Source organism: Gavialis gangeticus, unplaced genomic scaffold (genome assembly GCF_001723915.1).
Source record: "Gavialis gangeticus isolate Ggan-Ray unplaced genomic scaffold, GavGan_comp1, whole genome shotgun sequence".
NCBI lineage: Eukaryota > Metazoa > Chordata > Crocodylia > Gavialidae > Gavialis > Gavialis gangeticus.
Genome location: NW_017728995.1, coordinates 29,063,907 through 29,081,630, shown reverse-complemented (window position 1 = coordinate 29,081,630; position 17,724 = coordinate 29,063,907). Strand labels below are relative to the sequence as shown.

At 55.2% G+C, this 17,724-nt stretch overlaps 1 protein-coding gene across 2 annotated transcripts in view; it reads left to right on the top strand.

Annotated features, from left to right (window-relative positions):
• Positions 1-17,724, top strand: part of VWA5B2 (von Willebrand factor A domain containing 5B2) — a 38,300-nt gene that overhangs the window by 5,480 nt on the left and 15,096 nt on the right. Inside the window, exons 2-8 of one of the 2 annotated variants that reach the window (XM_019503395.1) lie at positions 3,518-3,694; positions 5,653-5,814; positions 7,756-7,975; positions 8,527-8,681; positions 14,437-14,568; positions 15,397-15,521; positions 15,754-15,930. In XM_019503395.1, coding sequence (XP_019358940.1) covers positions 3,556-3,694; positions 5,653-5,814; positions 7,756-7,975; positions 8,527-8,681; positions 14,437-14,568; positions 15,397-15,521; positions 15,754-15,930 — 1,110 coding nt within the window. In that variant the 5' untranslated portion in view covers positions 3,518-3,555. Of the gene's footprint in view, positions 1-3,517; positions 3,695-5,652; positions 5,815-7,755; positions 7,988-8,526; positions 8,682-14,436; positions 14,569-15,396; positions 15,522-15,753; positions 15,931-17,724 lie in introns of both variants that reach the window. The other variant, XM_019503394.1, reaches the window with a different exon arrangement.

Genomic DNA, 17,724 nt, shown 5'->3' with positions numbered 1-17,724 from the left:
CCCCCCCCCCATGCCACTCATCATCCTCGGTGCCTTTCTCAGTAACTTCTCCAGTTCTTTTATATCCTTTTTGAGGTGTGGGGACTTCTGCTGCCATCTGGGAGCTCATCCATTGGTAGGACTTGGTGATGTGATGCAGCTGTGAGACAGGCAACTGCGATCCTTAAATGCATCAGAGAAGGTATTTCCAGTAGAGAAAAGGGGAGTTGTACTATTACTGTTCCTGTGCCTTGCAAGAGCCCCTTTGGAATATGGCGTTTAAAAGAGATGAATTTGCGCTCAGGACAGGTGCAGCTACAGGCTGCTAGGGTGATGAGGGGATGAAGAGCCTGTGTCACTGGAGGGATTAACAGAGCTTGGCTTGTTTAGCCTGGCAAAGCAGAGGCTGAGATTGCTGCCTATAAATACATTGGGGTAAACACCAGGGAGAGACAAGAAATGTTTAAGCTCAAGGACAATATTAGCACAAGAACAAATGGGGGTAAACGGATAGGAAATAAATCTAGGTTGGAAATAAAAGGAAGGTTTTGAACCGCCAGAGCCCTGTGAGCATGAAATCACCTCCCCGAAGGAGCAGTGGGGGCAAAATGGCCTGACCAGTTTTCAGATGGAGCTCGGGCTGTGTGGCATGGAGAGGCCCCTATCCTGGACTGGTCTCTTCCAATCTTAGCTCCTTTTATCTGTCATACTGATCGATAAGAACTCCCCTCCAGCTGCTGGCTTTCAGGCCCACCATGGTCTAGAGCTGCCTCTGCAAGCTGCAGTGTAATCCGTGTATTCACCCTATAGCAATGCCCAGTCAATGCCAGCTGAGCACAAAGCAGCCCTGCAGAGACAGGATTTGCTCCCAGCCCTTGAATGCAGTTTGACCTACACTTTAGGGGTGCAATCCTGGCCCCATTGAAGTGAATGGGAGCTTTGCCATTGGCTTCAATAGAGCCAGGATGTAATCCCTGGGCACGCACCAGGAATCATACCCTCAGCTTCTCACTTTAGTGGATTCACAGCCAGAGCTGGACTGCCGAGTTTCAGCCTCCTGGTCCAGGCATGAGTCCCCTGGATCTTTGGGATGGGTAGGTAGTATCACAGCAATAACATTATTTTTTCATCTGTATTTTTGCGGTCTGCTTGCTTGGCTGGTTCTTGTCTGTATAGCTCCCTGGCATCATCTCCCTTGACAGCGACTGACTCAATCCCAGGTTTGCCTCCATTATTCTTCCATTTTCCAACTGCATTGGGCAGATGCATCCTCAGCCCATAATCTCAGGGTTGTGGAGTCCTAAGTTACAGACTGTCTCATAAGCTGCTCCCGAGATGAAGGCCACCAGAGCAAGATGAAACCAGGTGCTGCTCTTCCATCTGGCCTTGCCCTTTCTGCTTAGCCTGTACCACCAAGAACAGCTAAATATTCAGGAAGTGTTAGTAATTTGGGGATCTCTGTATCCAGTCTACACTTGGGTGTTTCTCAGCTAGGGTTGAAGTGGGGCATCGATCAAGTTGGGTGGGCACGGACACCATAGTGTGTGCAGAGAAGAGGGATCTGCACAGTCTATCTGCAGGGAAGATGTGTTGTGGCTCATCCAAAAGTTTAACGAAAAGTGTTTTAAGTGGACTGGGTTGGGGGGAAAGGGGAGGCTGGAGACTGATCAGTAGGAGGAGACATTCAGGTAGATTGGGCCCAACAAACACTGCAGCAAATGAGGAGTGTGAAATGTGGAACCTGAACTCTTTCCCCCGTGGAGATGGGATGGGGAGAAGGGATCCAGCAGCTCACAGCTGCAGGGGAGCTCAGAGCCAGAATCCTTCAGGACCCGGTGATCCCTCTTCGTAAGGGAAGGAGGCATGGGGATGAAAGGAGGGATCAGGTAGTCCCTCTCTGCAAGACTTATTGGTGCAAGAAGGAGCAGGCTACCCTCCCACCTGCGTGTTGAGGTGCCAGGTTGGAGACCATTACATCTCACATCTATCTCTGGAAATCCCGGGGATTTTAGCCCTAGCAATAGTTTTGGACATTTCTCATGGTCGGTGACCATGGTTGGTGACCGAAGGAATGGGTTGGCATCCAGGCCTTTGGACTCTGTCCCCGTTCTAGTGAGTGACCCCAGGTAGCAAGTAGGCATGGCCTGGGATCTGCTGTGATCAGCAGGGACCTGCAGGGTCTGCCCATGGACTGCAAGTGTCCTTGCACATTATTTGGGGTTGCATCTCCCTCCCTCCCATTCCTTCCCTTCTTCACAGTGCTCAGATTGCGTGTTGACCTTACTGTAAATTATTAATCCCTCAGCAAACACTCCCATCCCTGTCTTGTCCTAGTGACTCTGGGGGTTTTTCCCCCCTCCCTTGTTCATAAATTACCCTGGTTACTTTTGTGGGTGGTGGATGGACGTGGGAAGAGAAGACACGCTGCTATGAAACCCAGGCATGGCTTTGTCACTTGTGACAGTCTAGTCCCTATGGGTAGAAGGGGGTGCTTGGGCCACCCAGGGATGCTCCATAGTCTGGAATAAATCCTCCTGTGCCTTCAGTGTCTTTGGAGGCTTTTGGGAGGTTCTTAGGCTCTGACGTGGGTTTCACTGGAAAATGCTCAACCGTTGCATGGAAAAATAAACAGAAACGTAGTATGAGTGCCCTGTCGTTTGGTCTAACCATGCAAAGAATCAGGCCCAGGAGCTGGACTCTGAATCTGTTTCCAAAGGCAACTGGCACTGGGATTTGTTTTTGATTTTCTATTGAGTGCAGGGGAAGGCTTTTCCCTGTCTGGCATCTCAGTTAATTGAATTCTATGGCTATTATGGTAAATGAGCTTTCCCTGAGCACCTGCTATTGTGGGGCTGTCTTCTTTAGCTCCCCACCCATGAGCTACACAGTATAACTTTGTAAAGAACCAGCAGGCCGAGCACAAATGCTGAAGAATAAAGTTCAGGTACAGACATATCCTATTGTGAGCGCTGAGAGAAGGGGAGAGGGGCAGATGAACCCCCCAAATTCATTATTGAAAGCTGTTTCTTGAAACAGTTCTTTTGAAGGATTAGAAGGCACCGAAAGTAATGGTTTGATGTAGGGGCGGAGCAAGATGGCTCCGGGCAGAGGTGTGGAGATGCGAGAGATACAGAAATGAAACTATGGTGGAGGCTTGGAAGGGAGCAGGGAGAAAGGGCAGCGGAAACGTCTGCATGATCATGAGAGTGAAGGTCTTGGATGGGAAATGTGCGATGCAGAAAGCTGGTGAGGTCGGGGTGGCCTTCAGATGGGGAGTGGAGCAGTGGGACAGGAGGAGGGATCCGGCAGCAGTGCTTTAGGTAGATTGGAAAGGGTGAGATGAGAGTCAGAGAAGCTGGAAGGGAGGGAGATGAGGTGAGAGACAGACGAGGTCGGGTGAGGAAGCAGCCTCTGGAGTGGACGTGGAAGACATGGGGGCATCTTCTCCCCGTAGCTGAAGTCAGTGTGCAGCCTTATCTCCACCTCTTGTCTCCAGGATCCCATGCTTGCTTTTGTTTTTCTCACCCGCTCTTTGCAGTCGCAGCTGGCACCGCTCTGTAACTGTATCTAGAGACCATGCCAGGCTTATACTCACCATCTACCTGGACAGCTCTCCCTCTGAAGAACTCATGTGTGAAGGCCTGTGCCAATGGGTACTCCCTGGGACTCACTGCCCACCTTACTTACATCAACCCTGAGGAGGAGCCCGTGGAAGGTAAGATGTGTTTCTGGGACTAAGCAGGCTGCTGTTCCCAGCTGAGACCCAGGAGATGCAGCTAACAGCCAGCCCACTTCAGTATGGAGCACCCTCCCATCCACTCAGCCCTGGTCTCTGAGGCTAGGGACAGACATTCAAAAAGCCTGAGTCTGAACTGACTCAATCTTTGCAGGTTAGTCTAACCTGGCTAGGCTGAACTGGTTTGTAACCATACAGACATCCCCTCTGAACTGAAGAAATGCAGGCACATGCCTACAGTAGCTCAGGCTAGAAGTTGGGGGTAAGGGGGCACTAGAGCAGCCCTCCCTTCCCTTCTGCAATGCTGAGCTGAGGGGGGCGGGGGTTTGGCTAGGCCCTGGTAGGATGCTCTGACTAGGGAGGGGTTCCCCCCACCCCCCTTGCTGCTCTTGACCAGCTCAGCAGCAAGTTGATAACAGCATTTATGAGCCCATCAGCAAAGCAAAAACCTCTCATATTAGTTCAAGCTCTTAAACAGCTTTTTCCAAGGAAGGAATGAAGGGACATTACCAGCTACCTGTTGATTAGCTCCAAAAAGCCCTAAGTAGACACTGTCCTGTCTGCCTTTGTCCTGTCTGCTTTACACAGACACCTCTTGGCATTAGCTGGCATACCACATACTGGCTATGGTCCATGCTCTGGGACAGGGGAGCGGGGAATCCCTGCTTGAGCAGGGAGCGGGGGAGGTGGGGGGGTGTTGGGGTGGCATGGGGAAGCTGGGCAGATGCTGCTGTGCCTGTTATCTCTGCTGGAGCTCCAGCCAGGGAGCAGAGGGGAGAGGCCAGCCCAGCTCCCTGGAGCAGAGAGCCCCACCCAGGGCTGCAAAGCATCTGGGATGCTGGGGGACTCTGGTTTAAGTTAAGCCAGGAAGGGGTCTGGGACAGACATTACATAAACCGGTTTAACCTAAATCAGTTAAGTCTGATACTACATTCAACCAGGTTTATCTCAAACTGGTTTTGGCCATTTTCAAACTGGTTTATGTGCACTCAAGGTCTGTTCTGTTACAAGCTGAAACCAGTTTCTGGTCACTTAAACTGGTTTATGTGTAATGTCTGTCCCTAGCCTGAAGCTCCAGCCTCTACATGGTGAGCTAACAAGGGCTGATGAGGCCAGCTGTTAGAGGGGACTGAGAGAGACAGAACCAAAACCAGCAGCTTCCAGTAAGAGACAGTGGAATACACACAGTTAAGCCAGGACTTGATGGTGTCAGCAGAAGGATCTTTCCCAAACCCAACACAGCACAGATGTAGGCAGAGGTGGACTTTCCTGGTAGGCATCCAGAAGGCTGTGATCCAGATAGCTTTCAACAAGGCGACAAAGGGCCAAGCTGCTTTGTTTTAAAAAGCAGGCACTCTTTGGTGCCTTAAATAGACATTTAAATGGATCTGGAGCTGTTTTCTAACTGCCCTGGCCTGTCCTGGCTGAAAGCTGGAAATCCCTCGGTGGAGGACTAGCTAGTTCAGAAGGGAAGAAACCAACCTTTAATCCGCAGCTCCAGTCTGTCCTCCCCACCGTAGTGACTGAAAGTCGCTCCTGTTCGGTGGCTCTGCTGGTGCTGTGACTTTGTGGGTCTCTGTCTGGGTTTGGTGTCTGCCGTCAGGCTTGGCTCTCTTCACTCAGAGGCTCAGCAGAAGGGCTCTGGATGGAACGGTGGGTGGGGGTCCTTCAGGGCAGAGATAAGACACAGGAGGCTCTGTGGTCCTCGGCGGACCCACCAAGGGGGGACCCTTGGGGGTCCTTGCTGTTGCTCTGTGGCTGAACATGAGCCGTCGCTCCCCACGACCTTCCCGAGTGCTAAAGCGGAGTCTGCAGTGACGAGCGGCCTCACTCCGTGCTGCAGGGTGGGGGATGCAGAGGCTGAGGTTGCATCTGTTCTCAGGCACTTTTGGGCGCTGCGGAGCGCCCGGCCTCAGAGTCCTTTCTGCGCCCTGCAGGGGTGTTCATCTATCCTCTGGAGGAGTCCGAGGTCGTCGCGGGTTTTGAAGCCGAGACGGGAGGCAGGAGCGTCACCTTCCAGATCCAGAACCGGCGCCACGCGGAGGATTGCTGCGCCGAATGCAGCCCCGGTCTGGGCCAGCCGCTGCGCTGCGCCAATGGTAAGCGTGGGGGGCTGGACAGCGTCGCCCTGCAGTGGCGCGACACGGGGGTGGCTGCAGGGATGTCACAGCTGAGGGTGGCTCAGCTCAAATTCGGACAGATGGAAATCAGGGGCTTCCCCTGAGGGCTGGAAGGTTACCCTTCACTTCGGGGTCTCGGCCGGGGGTGTCAGACCCCCGGGGAAGGGAAGACCAGCACGACTGGGAGTCAGACATGCTGGAAAGCTGACCAGAGCCTCTGCTCCTGAGCTCCCAGCCTGGTGTCGGTCAGCAAAGCTCGGAGGCAGCCTGCCCACGTCTGGATGCTGCCAAGGGAAACTCTGCCCCTTTCGAGGTTTGCCCTTATGAATGAAAGTGATCTCTCCCAGTCTGGACAGGCCCTGGAGGTGAGACCAGTCCTGTCGGGGCTGGGAGGGTGATAGATTATATCTGTCGTATTGCTCCCGGGATCTGCTCTCCCAGGGCTGGACTGTCAATGCCGGGTTGATCCCTCTTATACCAGCAGCCCAGTGTTGGCTTGGCAGGGGCTGAGGGTCGATTCCCCTGAACCCGCTCCTGAAGAAAGGATTCCTTTCAGCCCCTCTCTTGGCTGGTTTCGTCCTCCCAGATGGCAGGCATGAGCTGATAGAGCCTCCCCGTGATGCCGTCTCGCTCGTGTCCTTCGCCTGCGAATGCCATACCGGTCCACCAGCCCCGAGGTCTTCTGCCCCGACCCTGCCTTGCATGCCTTCAGCCCAGTTGTCTGCCTCTTCATCCCGCCGTTGCGGTTTGGGTTCACTTCACTAATCGTCTCCTCTGTCTGCCCTCCCTTTTCTCCCCTCTCCCACCCCTCGCCTTTTTACCCCTGTTCACTACTGCTTCTCCCACCTGAGCATCTGCCTCTCAGTTCAGTCCTGCTGCCCTTCCTATCTCTAGCCGCTCCTTCGTGCTCTCCCCTGGAGGCTTTTGAATCTCCGGGATGTTTAAGGCTGCGTCTCTGGCTGCCTGCCCAGCATCTCCTGAATCCTCTGTCTTACGTACCAGCCTCTGGCTGCTTTACCACTCCATCCAGGAAGAGCACAGACCATCTACAGACACTTCCTCAGCCTGACGAAGGGCATTTATGCTCAAAAGCTTGATAAGAATAATTTTTGTCCAACCATTTGAGTTGGTCTAATAAAAGATACCAGATTTCCCCAAAGAGCCTTGTCTGTCTTAAGCTCCGTGTTTTTCAGCCTGTTCTCCAGGTGTTCTCTTAAAATCACACAGCTCCCTCCTGCCTTCCCGTGGCAGACAAGCACATCCTTGTTCTCGTCTAGGATCATCTTCAGGGCCTTTCAGTCTGTCTTCTCCTGCCATTCAGCCTATTAAGAGGCCCTTTCAGTTCCTGCTCTAGAGTATCTTCAGAATCCATCCCTTCTTTCCTACCCCCTGGCCCTTTGCCCCTTGTCACCTCCTGATGCGACTGTGCCCTCCTCTCCCCTTTGGCTTCTCGCATAGTCCATCTTGTCCCCTACAGCTCACCTCTCCCCTCCTCTCCTGCCCCTTGGCCTGCGCGGTTCTCTGGTGGGATCCCTCGTGGGCAGTTCCTTACCTTCCCCACCTAGTTCCAGGACCCTGCTTTATCAGCCCAGTCTGCACTTCTGCCCCCATTTCCCCCTGCTTTCTGCTCCCTGTCCCAAGCTTCCCCACCTTCTCTTTGTCAGACCCTTCAGTGATGACCTCCCTCCAGGCTGGTCTGAACCTCTAGGAAGGGTGCTAATGGTGCCAGCCCCATATCATCTGTGACTAGGGGCAGGGACCATGCCTGCTTATGCATCTGTGCCATGCCTGACAGCTCTTAGTCTAATGAATACCCTTGATCTTAGCCCCATCCTGCTACCAGCCTGTGTCTGCTAGCAGCAGCTCAGGGCTCTCACTGGAAGCTGCCTCTTGACTCCTTCTTGTTCCTTTCCTGCCCAGGCCATCTGATTCTGGATGAAGATTTAGACCGCTCCACTTTCATCATCAGCATGGGCCCCATCCGGCCTTCGGAGACCCTGACCATAGTCTTCAGCAGCAGCCAGGAGCTGGCGACCCGGCCAGATGGTGCGCTCCACATCCCCTTCCCTTCCATCCTCACACCCCTCGTCGTGTGCATCCCTGAATGTGAGAGCGAGCCCGGAGGCTTGTGTGACGACAGGTTGGCCCTATGGTGATTTTCATGGCTTTCTCAGAGTCTATGCCATCCCAGGGGTTGAGTGAGGAGGTCCCAGAGTGGGCTGGGAGAGCAAGCGGGGCCCTGGGGCGAGGATGAAGACCAGAGGGCTGGTTCTGTGGGTAACTCCACTTCACCAGGTCTGAGCACGGTGCCACACCGGGGAGGTGTGCTTGGGTTTCAAGAGTAGTGGACGTCCCCAGTCTCCTGGATAAGCCTGGGGCTGACCGTAAGCTCCCCAAGAAGTAGCATGGGAGGGAGCTGGGGTGGAAGAGGAGCCTCCATGTTCCCGTCCCGAGGCATTGTGGAGCTCCAGTGGCTTGAGGAACCTGGGTGTGCATACATTGAAGCCAAGCGGACATCCCTGGGTATCAGGAGGAGGGGACAGACATGCCTGGGAGCCTGTGGCAAGACTGGGGTGGAGGCTGCTTGGACTGAAGGGGTGTCTGCAGGCTGCTGCACTGCAGAGGCAAATGGGCCTTCCCCCGGGGAGGCCTCCCCGGCAGAGTGTGACTGTGCCTTGTGTCTGGTTTCAGTCCCACCAGCTGCTTTGGAGCCCCCAGCCCGCGGAGCGAGCAGTCGTTCACAGCACCTCCCGAGATCACCGATGTCTTCAGGGGCCCGGTCTACAACCCCTTCCCCTACGAGTTCACCTTTGAGCTGCTGGTCAAGGGGCCCTGTTTGTTGGCAGGTATGAGGCTGGTGTTGCCGGTGGGCTCAGTTGTCCCTTGGTTTTCATGGGGGGTTGTGAAAGCTAAAGGTCAGTTGACAAGAGCATGGGCAGGAGCTGGCCCTGCCTGCTCCCCACAGCCCAGCTAGTGCCCCTCAGGACCGCGCTGTGCCGGTGCTTCTGCAGGAGGTTTCTGGCTAAAGGGTCTTGCCCCTCTGCTCATGGTCAGACCGTATTTTGGGTCAGGAAGGAATTGTACCCCGCGGTCCTGTTGTACGGACTGTGAGGGTGTTGCCTTCCTCTGTCGGGGGGGAATGGCCTCTCCCTGGGATCGCTCACGTGTACATTAACAACCTTTTATAGAAACAGGACATTGACTGCTGTGGTTCCCTGGCTTTACCTGTGGCAGGTTCAGGTGCGATGTCTCGTGTTGTGTCAGGGTTGACAGTAGTTTTACGAAGAGTTTAGATGATGGATGTGTATGGCATAGTTTGGAGAGGGACAATCCTGTCTGGGGCAGGGGACTGGACCAGGTCCCTTGCAGCCTGACTTCTCTATGACTCTATACCAATGAACTTCATTGCCAAATGAATTTTCTTCTGGTACCCTAGGACCAACCTAGGTTTTATCCCTCCTCCAAGCCCTCTTCTTCTGGTTTTCCTCAGCACCCCCCATCCTGTTCCAATCTATGGGACATAAATTAAAGGGTGGGGGTTTGAACTAATACGACATAATCCTGCCAGAGCCAAGGGACTCGTGCTAACATGGTTCCTCCTTCCCCAAGGCCCTTGTCTGATGGCATCCTGCTCTGCTACAGGCCGGGTCTAAATCTGACACAAGACACAGCCCAGATTTAGCTTATAAAAGCCACACTGTGGGCCAGTGGCAGTCTTGCCCTGCCCTAAAACACCCCACCACGCACCCTCCTTGGGTGTCTTCTTCTCAGGGCTGTTCTGGGTTCTTCGCCGATGGTACAACACCCTGGCTGGAGCGTTACACTCGCTTCCTTTGGGTCTAAGGTAGGACTAACAGGCTATGGCTACGACAGAAGAGCAGCAAGAATTAATTACCATCTCTCGGTGCGGTTCCTGAGTGAGGCAAAGCAGGAGGAGTCTCAGGGCATTGAGAGATGCTGGCTGGGCTGCCTACAGCTGCCCACATGCCTCTGAACATCATGGATTTATGGCTGAGACCTGTCAACTCATTTCACCTATGATGGGCTCTCCGCCACTCGCGCCAGCGGTAAAAGCCTGGCTCTTTATAGCTTAGTCGATACCCTCCCCTTAGAGACATGAGGGATGGCTGCAGGGAGAGGAAGTGCTGGGGCAGACGGGTGATGGGAGTGAATTGCAGAGAGTGGAGCGGGTGCTGGAGAGGTTAGCAGAACTAATACCATTAGCGTTGGCTCGGGGCCCATCTGCCTCTGAGATGCTGCATCAGTTTGCTGGCCGGCTCCTCCCTCCCTGAGTCCTCAGGGATCCCAGCTGGGCTGTGAACATCCCTGCGGTTCTTCCTGTGGCTCGAGGAAACTCATCTCTGCCTCTCCAAGCTGCTGGGGCTGGGGGTTGAGCATGGCACAGGGTGATGACTAGACAGTGGCTTGCTCGGTGGAGGCCGCGTCTGGGCAGGCTGCAGGGTGAAAAGGGAGGGCGCTGGCTTAGCGAGAGGGGCCGAGGGCCTCTCCGTGCTGCCCCTGTGCCTAGAGCTCCTTTCCTGGCCCTTCCCGTCAGCTCCCGCCCTCCTCTCCCCCACATCTCCTCCCAGGATGCCGCCTCCTTCCATGAAGCCTAGTACCTTAGCACTCCCTCTCGGAAAGCTGGGGCCCCATGAGAGCGTGAGCCCCCGCGCGTGCGGCTGTGTGGGTGGGGAGGGCTGTGAGCACAGATGTGAGCACAAGGGGGTGCGCATCTGTTTGCTTTGGCGTGCACACAGAACAGGCACCTGAATGCAAGTGTTTGCGAGGGCATGGAGCCAGGTGTGCTCAGGCAGCCGCGCACGTCCGTGCAAGCACTTGTGCCAGCAGGAGTGTGTATACGTGTGTGTGTACGTGCCAGTGAGCACACTTGCACCCCGCTGAAAGGAGGGGGAAAAGGTTTCTCCCACCTGGTTGATGACACCCCTTTGCCTAGCAGCGCTTGCTTCTCAGGGTGTGCCTTAGCCAAACCCAGGCCCCACGTCCCCCCTCGAGCTCACGTGGCAGCTACTGCAGACATGTGGACCCGCAGCCATCGTTTAGCACTGGGCAGTCCTGCAGGACAGCTTGGGGTTGGGCGGGGGCTGGGGGTTGGGGCAGAGGAGTGTGCTCCATCTCTCTCCCTCCCTGCGCATGGACCAGCTTGCACAGGCAGAGCGAGTGGTAGTACTCCTTGCACTTACAGTTGCTTAACACCATCCATTAGAAGCTGCTGCTTCCAGCTTTGCCAGACTTCGACCATGCTGGAGCCTGCTGTGGGCTGAGTTCCTCTTGGACCAGCCAGGAGCAGGGTGGGGGGGAAGTGCGGTGTTGCCCATGCTCAGTTTGCAGCCTTCCTTCCACCCCCAGTGGTGCCGTGCATTATGGTGCAGTCTTTTATTGCACCGGTGCTAGTGTTTTCCACAGCACCCAGCGGGGATTGCACTCGGGGGATGCCTCAGGGCTGTTGCATGAGGCTGGGTGTGTCAGTCCCTGCCACATGTGTTACGGGAGTAGGGAGGCATAAAAATGAACTGAGTGGGAGACTGCCGGAGGAGGACGGATGGGCTCCCAGGTAGGGAAGCCTGGAGGGTTGGGTTCTACCTCGGCTTCATATTCCTGTGGGCTTCCAGATAAGTCACTCAAATCCAGTTGTTCCCTGGCTGCCCCGTGTGAAACACCTGGAAGATGTGCAGCCTTGCTGAGTGCCCACAGCTTCACGGCACAGGAGCTGCTCTTGGAGCAGTTAAAGCGTTATAAAAACCCTTACGTCCTCCAGAGAATCAGGCCCTCAGGTTGTGCAGCTGAGATTGCTCATGGGTGCCCTTTGCCATTGCCCTTTGGTAGGGACAGAGATGGGGAAGGGGGTGCAGGGTCTGTATTGCTTTTTCTAATTAGTTTTAATTGAATGATGCACTTCCTTGGGAGGACGGGGAGGAAGAGCAGGTGCTGGGGAGAGCCACAGCCCCTGTGTGAGAGGGGGAGATATGGCCTGGGGAAGGGCAGCGAGGTGTGGGGAGACCTCCTGGCAGGGGATGAAGTAATGAAATGGGATCTCGGACTAGTCTTAAAGGATTGACACGACACCTCGTTCGATAAATGACAAAAAGGCTTTACAGCTATTCCTCGCTTAACGCCGTAGTTACGTTCTTGGAAAATGCGACTCGAAGCAAAACGATGTTAAGCGACTCCAATTATGTCCCAGGAGTTACCTACTAGCAAGCAGCGGCCAAGCAACATTATCACCGATCGTTGGGCAACTTTAAATGAGCGTGTTCTCAAATGGATCAGCGACGTAATAACGAAACACCGTTAACTGGGACAATGTTAAGCGAGGAGTACCTGTATTTACTACAAGTTAAATGAGCCCAAACCAAAGCAAAGTCCAGTATTTCTCTATAACATGATAATTTCTCATCAAACCTTAGGGGTCCTACTTTAGGGGTCTTTAAAAGGAGGCTTGATAACTACCTAGCTGGGGTCATATGAGCTTAACTTAGTGGGGGTCATATAAGCCCAGTACTCTTTCCTGCCATGGCAGGGGGTCGGACTTGATGATCTGCTCAGGTCTCTTTCAACCCTACATCTATGAATCAAACAGGCGACAAAAGAGCCGGCCTTTTTCTTCCAGCTTCTCGAGAGGGCTGGGGCGCGGCAGCAGTTCTTGCCAGAGAGATCTTTCATTCTTGAAGCATGTGCCCCATTAGCTGGGTCGTTCCTCTTCTGATCCCCTTTAGCTCAGCATCTTCAAAGCATTCTTGTAGTTGTGTAAATCAAGAGCGAGTCCCCAGCAAGAGCTGACAGGAACATCCTGTTAATCAAACTGCTCGTTACTGGTTATCAGAAAATTCCAACTTGAATGAATTACTAGGAAGTTTGTAACGTATCAAGGAACTGATTAACGACCAGGCAAAACGCAAGGTTTTGAAGAGTGCCCTTGGAAAATCAAGGGAACCCCCAGACAAAACAGAAGTAAATCAGGAGGAGCCATCTGTCCCCTACGGAGAATGACTCCTCCTGCACATAACATGAGTGAATTGCAAAAGAAATATTCACCATACTAATTAATCAAGGATGAACATTTCACACGGCTACATCCCAGACAACTAGGGGAGCCTGCTTAAAACCATCACAAATATAGTAAGATGAATTGGAAGTGATACCTCATTATTTCTTCTCAGAAGCACTAGCTGCAAACTCGCATCTTGCCCTAGGCAATCAGCATCGGTATTTGTATATTAACTGTTGAGTGTAGGCCCCAGCTTAGCATGAATTTCAGAGTTGTCACAGGGGTGGGAGGGAAAATAGGGGATGGGGAAAAAGTGGTGGTACTGTATTCTCCTTGGAGATAGTGAGTGTGGGTTGAGAAGTGAGGCCGAAGGGGTGGGGGGCCGTGGTCAGAGCCAGGGAAGCAGAAGGAGTGGGGGTGAGCGGCCTGGGAATTTGGGGGCTTGGAGGCGGCTTGTCTTGCTGTACCATCTCGTTTTCATGTCTTATTCTGTATTTATGAACGCTGGTCTTTTATTGTCATATGCCCCAAGGCTTTTTTGGGAAGGGCGGCAGAGAAACCTATGGCACAAACACGTAAAATAGTAGCTATATCGGACAAGTTTGGCTGCCCCCTCTCCATGCTTCAGTTTGCCTCACCTCCGCTCACAGGGGTGCTGTGAAGATTAAATAATGAAAGACTATGGAGCACTTTGCTGGTGAGAGCAGATGAGTGATTAGCTGACTACCTGGGAGGTCACTGATACCTTCTGGATTTGGTGCAGGGTTTAAATGGTGTGTGATGAATGATGATAAATCAAACCTAGGACCAGCCCCTGGAGCAAGCAGTGACTTCACTGAACAAGGAAGGCATCCCCTGGGGAAGACATAGCACGTTGTCATGGGACAAAACCCTGCAGCAGGATACTCGGGGACTGGGGGCGGGCAGGGAGTAGCAACATGTAGATGCACTGGTGCTTCCAAACATCTCCATCCTCAATTGCTGAGACGACAGTGTTCTTTTCGTGCCATTATTGTGCGTTTTACTGTCATGCCGCATGCTCCTGCCCGGCTCCTGGAGGTGGAGAGCAGAGGACCTGAAGGTTGCAGGTCAGAGAATGGATTGGCACAACAGGGGGGAGCCGCGACTCCTTCAGCAGGGCCCGAGGGCCCAGCCACGTGACACGACACGTTCCCACCATCTGCCTTGGACTTCAGTGGAAATGACATTGGGACCCAAAGCAGACCCAGGAGCAGCTCCTCTGGGGTAGCTGAAGGCAGCAGGAGGCTGTTGCAACACCTTATCGTTAGGTGGCAAGACAGCAGGCAATAGCCGGTTTGCTTAGAGACGCCCCCAGGATAACGCTGGACCAGTTGAGCTTACCCCAGTGGAGTTGCCCCGGATTTTCCCGGGGTGCTTCTACTCCAGAGTGAAGTAGGTTACCGTGAAGGCTGCTTACACCAGTGTAGACATGCCATGTGTCCAGGCTGTCAGCGTGGCAGGAGTACAACCAAAGTGCTGATCCAGAGGCCGGGCTGGAAGACTTCCCCCCGTCTCTCCCTGCACCCCTTGGTACCTGCAGCGTCCATGACTCCTGCCGCTCATTCGTTCTGCAGGTTTGGAGAGCCCGTCGCACGCCCTCCGGGCTGATGCCAACCCCTACGCCAGCTCGGCCTCCACCATCTGTGTGACCTTGGCGGAGGGTCACTGCTGTGACCGGAATCTGGAGATTATTCTGTACCCCTGCGGTAAGAGGAGCCCTGCCACCCACGGTTCAGCTGCTTCCAACCAGAAGCCCAGAGCTCGAGCGCAGGGATTGAGGCAAGGGAAATGCAGGCGATGCTGACTTTGGGGAGCACAAGGCTTCCCTTGGCAGGGGGCACCGCTGGGAGCGGGGTGGGAACGGGGGCTGTAGAGAGGTCCGGGCAGCTGCAGTTCCAGGGGGTGCTGCGGAGAAGGCAGCAGGGATGGTAACAACAGGGAGAGCTCCCGACCGCTGAGCTCAGCCATCTTCACTTCCAGCTCTTGAGCTGAATCTGGGCCAGGAGGCCATGTTACCCAGTCCCTAGGGAGTCCTCGAGGCCGCGTGATACGGCTCCGGGTGCCAGATGGCTCTGCAGCTGGTTCCAGCACGTGGAGCCTGGCTGTGGCCCCATCTGGCATGTGGGATTGCTCCACAGCTGGAGCTGGCCCATGGGATTGCTCCATGGCTGGATCTCGCCCGTGGACCAACTCTGTGCCACTCATCGAGCCCTGGGGCTGGAAGGTTGAGCAGCACGGGCTTGGCTCTGTGCCTTTCCCTGCTGGAAGCATTGGGGTGGAGTTGTCCCAGGCTCCCCCACATGAAGACGTGGCTGGTACTGCAGATTGTTTTCCATTTGCCTGGCTTTGAACAGCCTCGGGAGGGCCCTTTCTGTCCTGCGGCACGCTTGCAAAGGGCAGGGCTCCTGTGGCCCAGGCTCCCCTTCTAGCACCTCACTTCTCAGCTGCTTTCCCCTTTAAATGCTTAGTTCAGCGGACGAAGGGCTGCTGGGTGGGTGCCACAGACCACTCCGAGTGTCTGTCCTTGTTCCCAGAGCCTCATCACCCCCACCTCGTCATCGAGGAGGGCACGATGACGTACCAGGAGTACGAGGCGCACATCCGGAGCCGCCGGGACTACGTTCGAGTTGCCAAGAGGGACAGCGACGGGGAGAGACAGGTGACCTGCCCCGGGGGTCTTTGGCAGGACAGTCCAGGGAAGGGGCCAGCTAAAGGACTGAGGCACAGGCGGGGAAAGGCTGGAGCATCAGAGGAGTAGGCAATTCCAGTGCAGGGCTTGGTGCATGCGGGGTTGGAGGCCGGGGACTCTGTGCAAGGAGGAGCCCCCCAAAGCTTGTGGGAAGGGGAGGAGGGCTGGCAGAGCTTACCCGTCCCCCCACTTCTGCTTGTAGGTGGCCTTTGTTCAGAAGCGGTTCCACAAAGACATCTTCCACAACCCGGTGCTGATGCTGAACTTCTGCCCGGAGGTGGGCAGCTTCCCCACCGACCTCCAGACCATCACTCGGGAGATCCTCTTCCTTGTCGACCGCAGCGGCAGCATGAGCGGCCCCAACATCGACCGCATCAAGGTGGGCAGGTGCAGGGCCCAGCTCTGGCCCTGGCAGCGTCCCCCTGCCTGGGGGGATTGGACCTGGAGCGCTGCCAGGAGCAGCCCATGGCCACGTGGTCCCTGAGCGCTCAGGAGCGTTATGGAGCCATCTGAAACCGTCCCATTAGGGGGAGGGTGGAGAGAGGTGATTTTGGTCACTCTCAGATTTCTTTCATGCTTATCACAAGGCTTGAGTATAACACGGTGACTCCATCAGTCTCGGTGGTTGCTTGGTGGAGATCAGGGCGAGCTCAAGCTACGAGCACGGCCATGGGAAGGTTATGGGGAGGGGGCCTGGCCATAGCTATGGCGTCCTCAGCGGAGGAGAGAAGGGCCCCTCCGGTTGGCTTCTCTGCACAGTCCATCAGGGCCTGAGCCGGCCAGGGCTGTGCAATGCCCCCCTCTCTCCCTCCAGCTTTTGCCCGTGTTGGGCTGGAGGGGAAGTATCTTGGAGGGTGAGGCTTGCTGGTTCCAGCTGGAAGTGCCAGGGACCTTCCTGGACAGACTGATCTGTGGAGGAGACGCAGTCGGCCAGCGTGGCTCTGGGTGGGGAGTGAACAAGACGGGCTTCTGCTGAGCCCGGAGGAGTGCCAAGGGGCTGCTGCTGCCCCAGGGGTGGCTGAGAGCCTGAGCTGCCCAGGGAAACATTTGTAGTAGCAAAATAAATCCAGCAAGGAGGGTTGGACCCTCAGGGCTAAATCCAGCCCTTCCTCCTGGGGTCCCTGGGCTGTGGCACCCGGGGTGACTCCAGTGAGCTGGTACTGAGGAGGTGGGGAGCTGTAGTAGGGGAATGAAGCCATGGGCGCAGCAGGGGCAGGTACTGGGGAAGGAGGTATGCACCGGTTAGAGGCGTCTGCCTTTGTCTGGATCCTCTCATCCCCTTCCCCATGGGGCCGAGGCTGCGTAAGTGCCCTGGGCAGCACCGCTGTGCTGATGCGGCCTCTGCAGAACAGCTGCTGTACAGCTCGCTGGCCCCTCTTCAGACCAGCTCTTCTGGCTGGATTTTTTCCCTTTATTTAATAAGGAGGACCTAGAACCAGCACTGAAAGCCGATGAGGGAATACCTGGCACACGTGAGAGCAGCCAGTCTGGCTGGCACTCATCCCAGCACACCACAGAGCAATGTCTGGAGAGCGGCAGAGAGTCCTGGAGAGGCTCAATGCAGCTCTAGATGATGCACATGCCAGAGGGTGACCAGAGAGTACATGCAGCCTCTCCCTGTGACAGCAACGGGACAGACCCTCTGTGGGGTATCAGCAAGAGAAGTATGAGCAGGTGCATTGGGGGCCAGACAGCTGCCACCCAGAGACCTGGAAATGGATGGAAGAAGGGAGCATGGTAGTTTCACGGAGAGACGACAGGAGGGGAAGCACTTGGTCGTGCTTCATGGCATCTTGCTGGCACCATTCGTCCTAATGGCTCCGCAGCCAGTGCTGCAGTGTGGCTTGGAAACCCTGCGAGGCTGAAGGAAGGGGCCTGGCAAATGGCATTGAAGCTGGGATGTAGGTCTTAGTGGAGACTGCAGGCCGGGACCCTGAGATGAAGAGGGCAGGTGACAGGAGCATGGTCCGGATACAGGTGGCCACAGCCCAGGGGGTCAGGAAGAGGCAAGGAAGCAGACTGGAGCAGGGGGACCAGGCGCAGGTGGGTTGCGGGGCCAGGGTTTGCAAGGGTCCAGGACATAGCGGTCACCCTGGCTAGAGCCATGAGCTAAGGGTGCTAGGAACAGGAGGCAGGGAGCCAGACGGGTGTCACTAGTCAGCGTGTCTGGGGC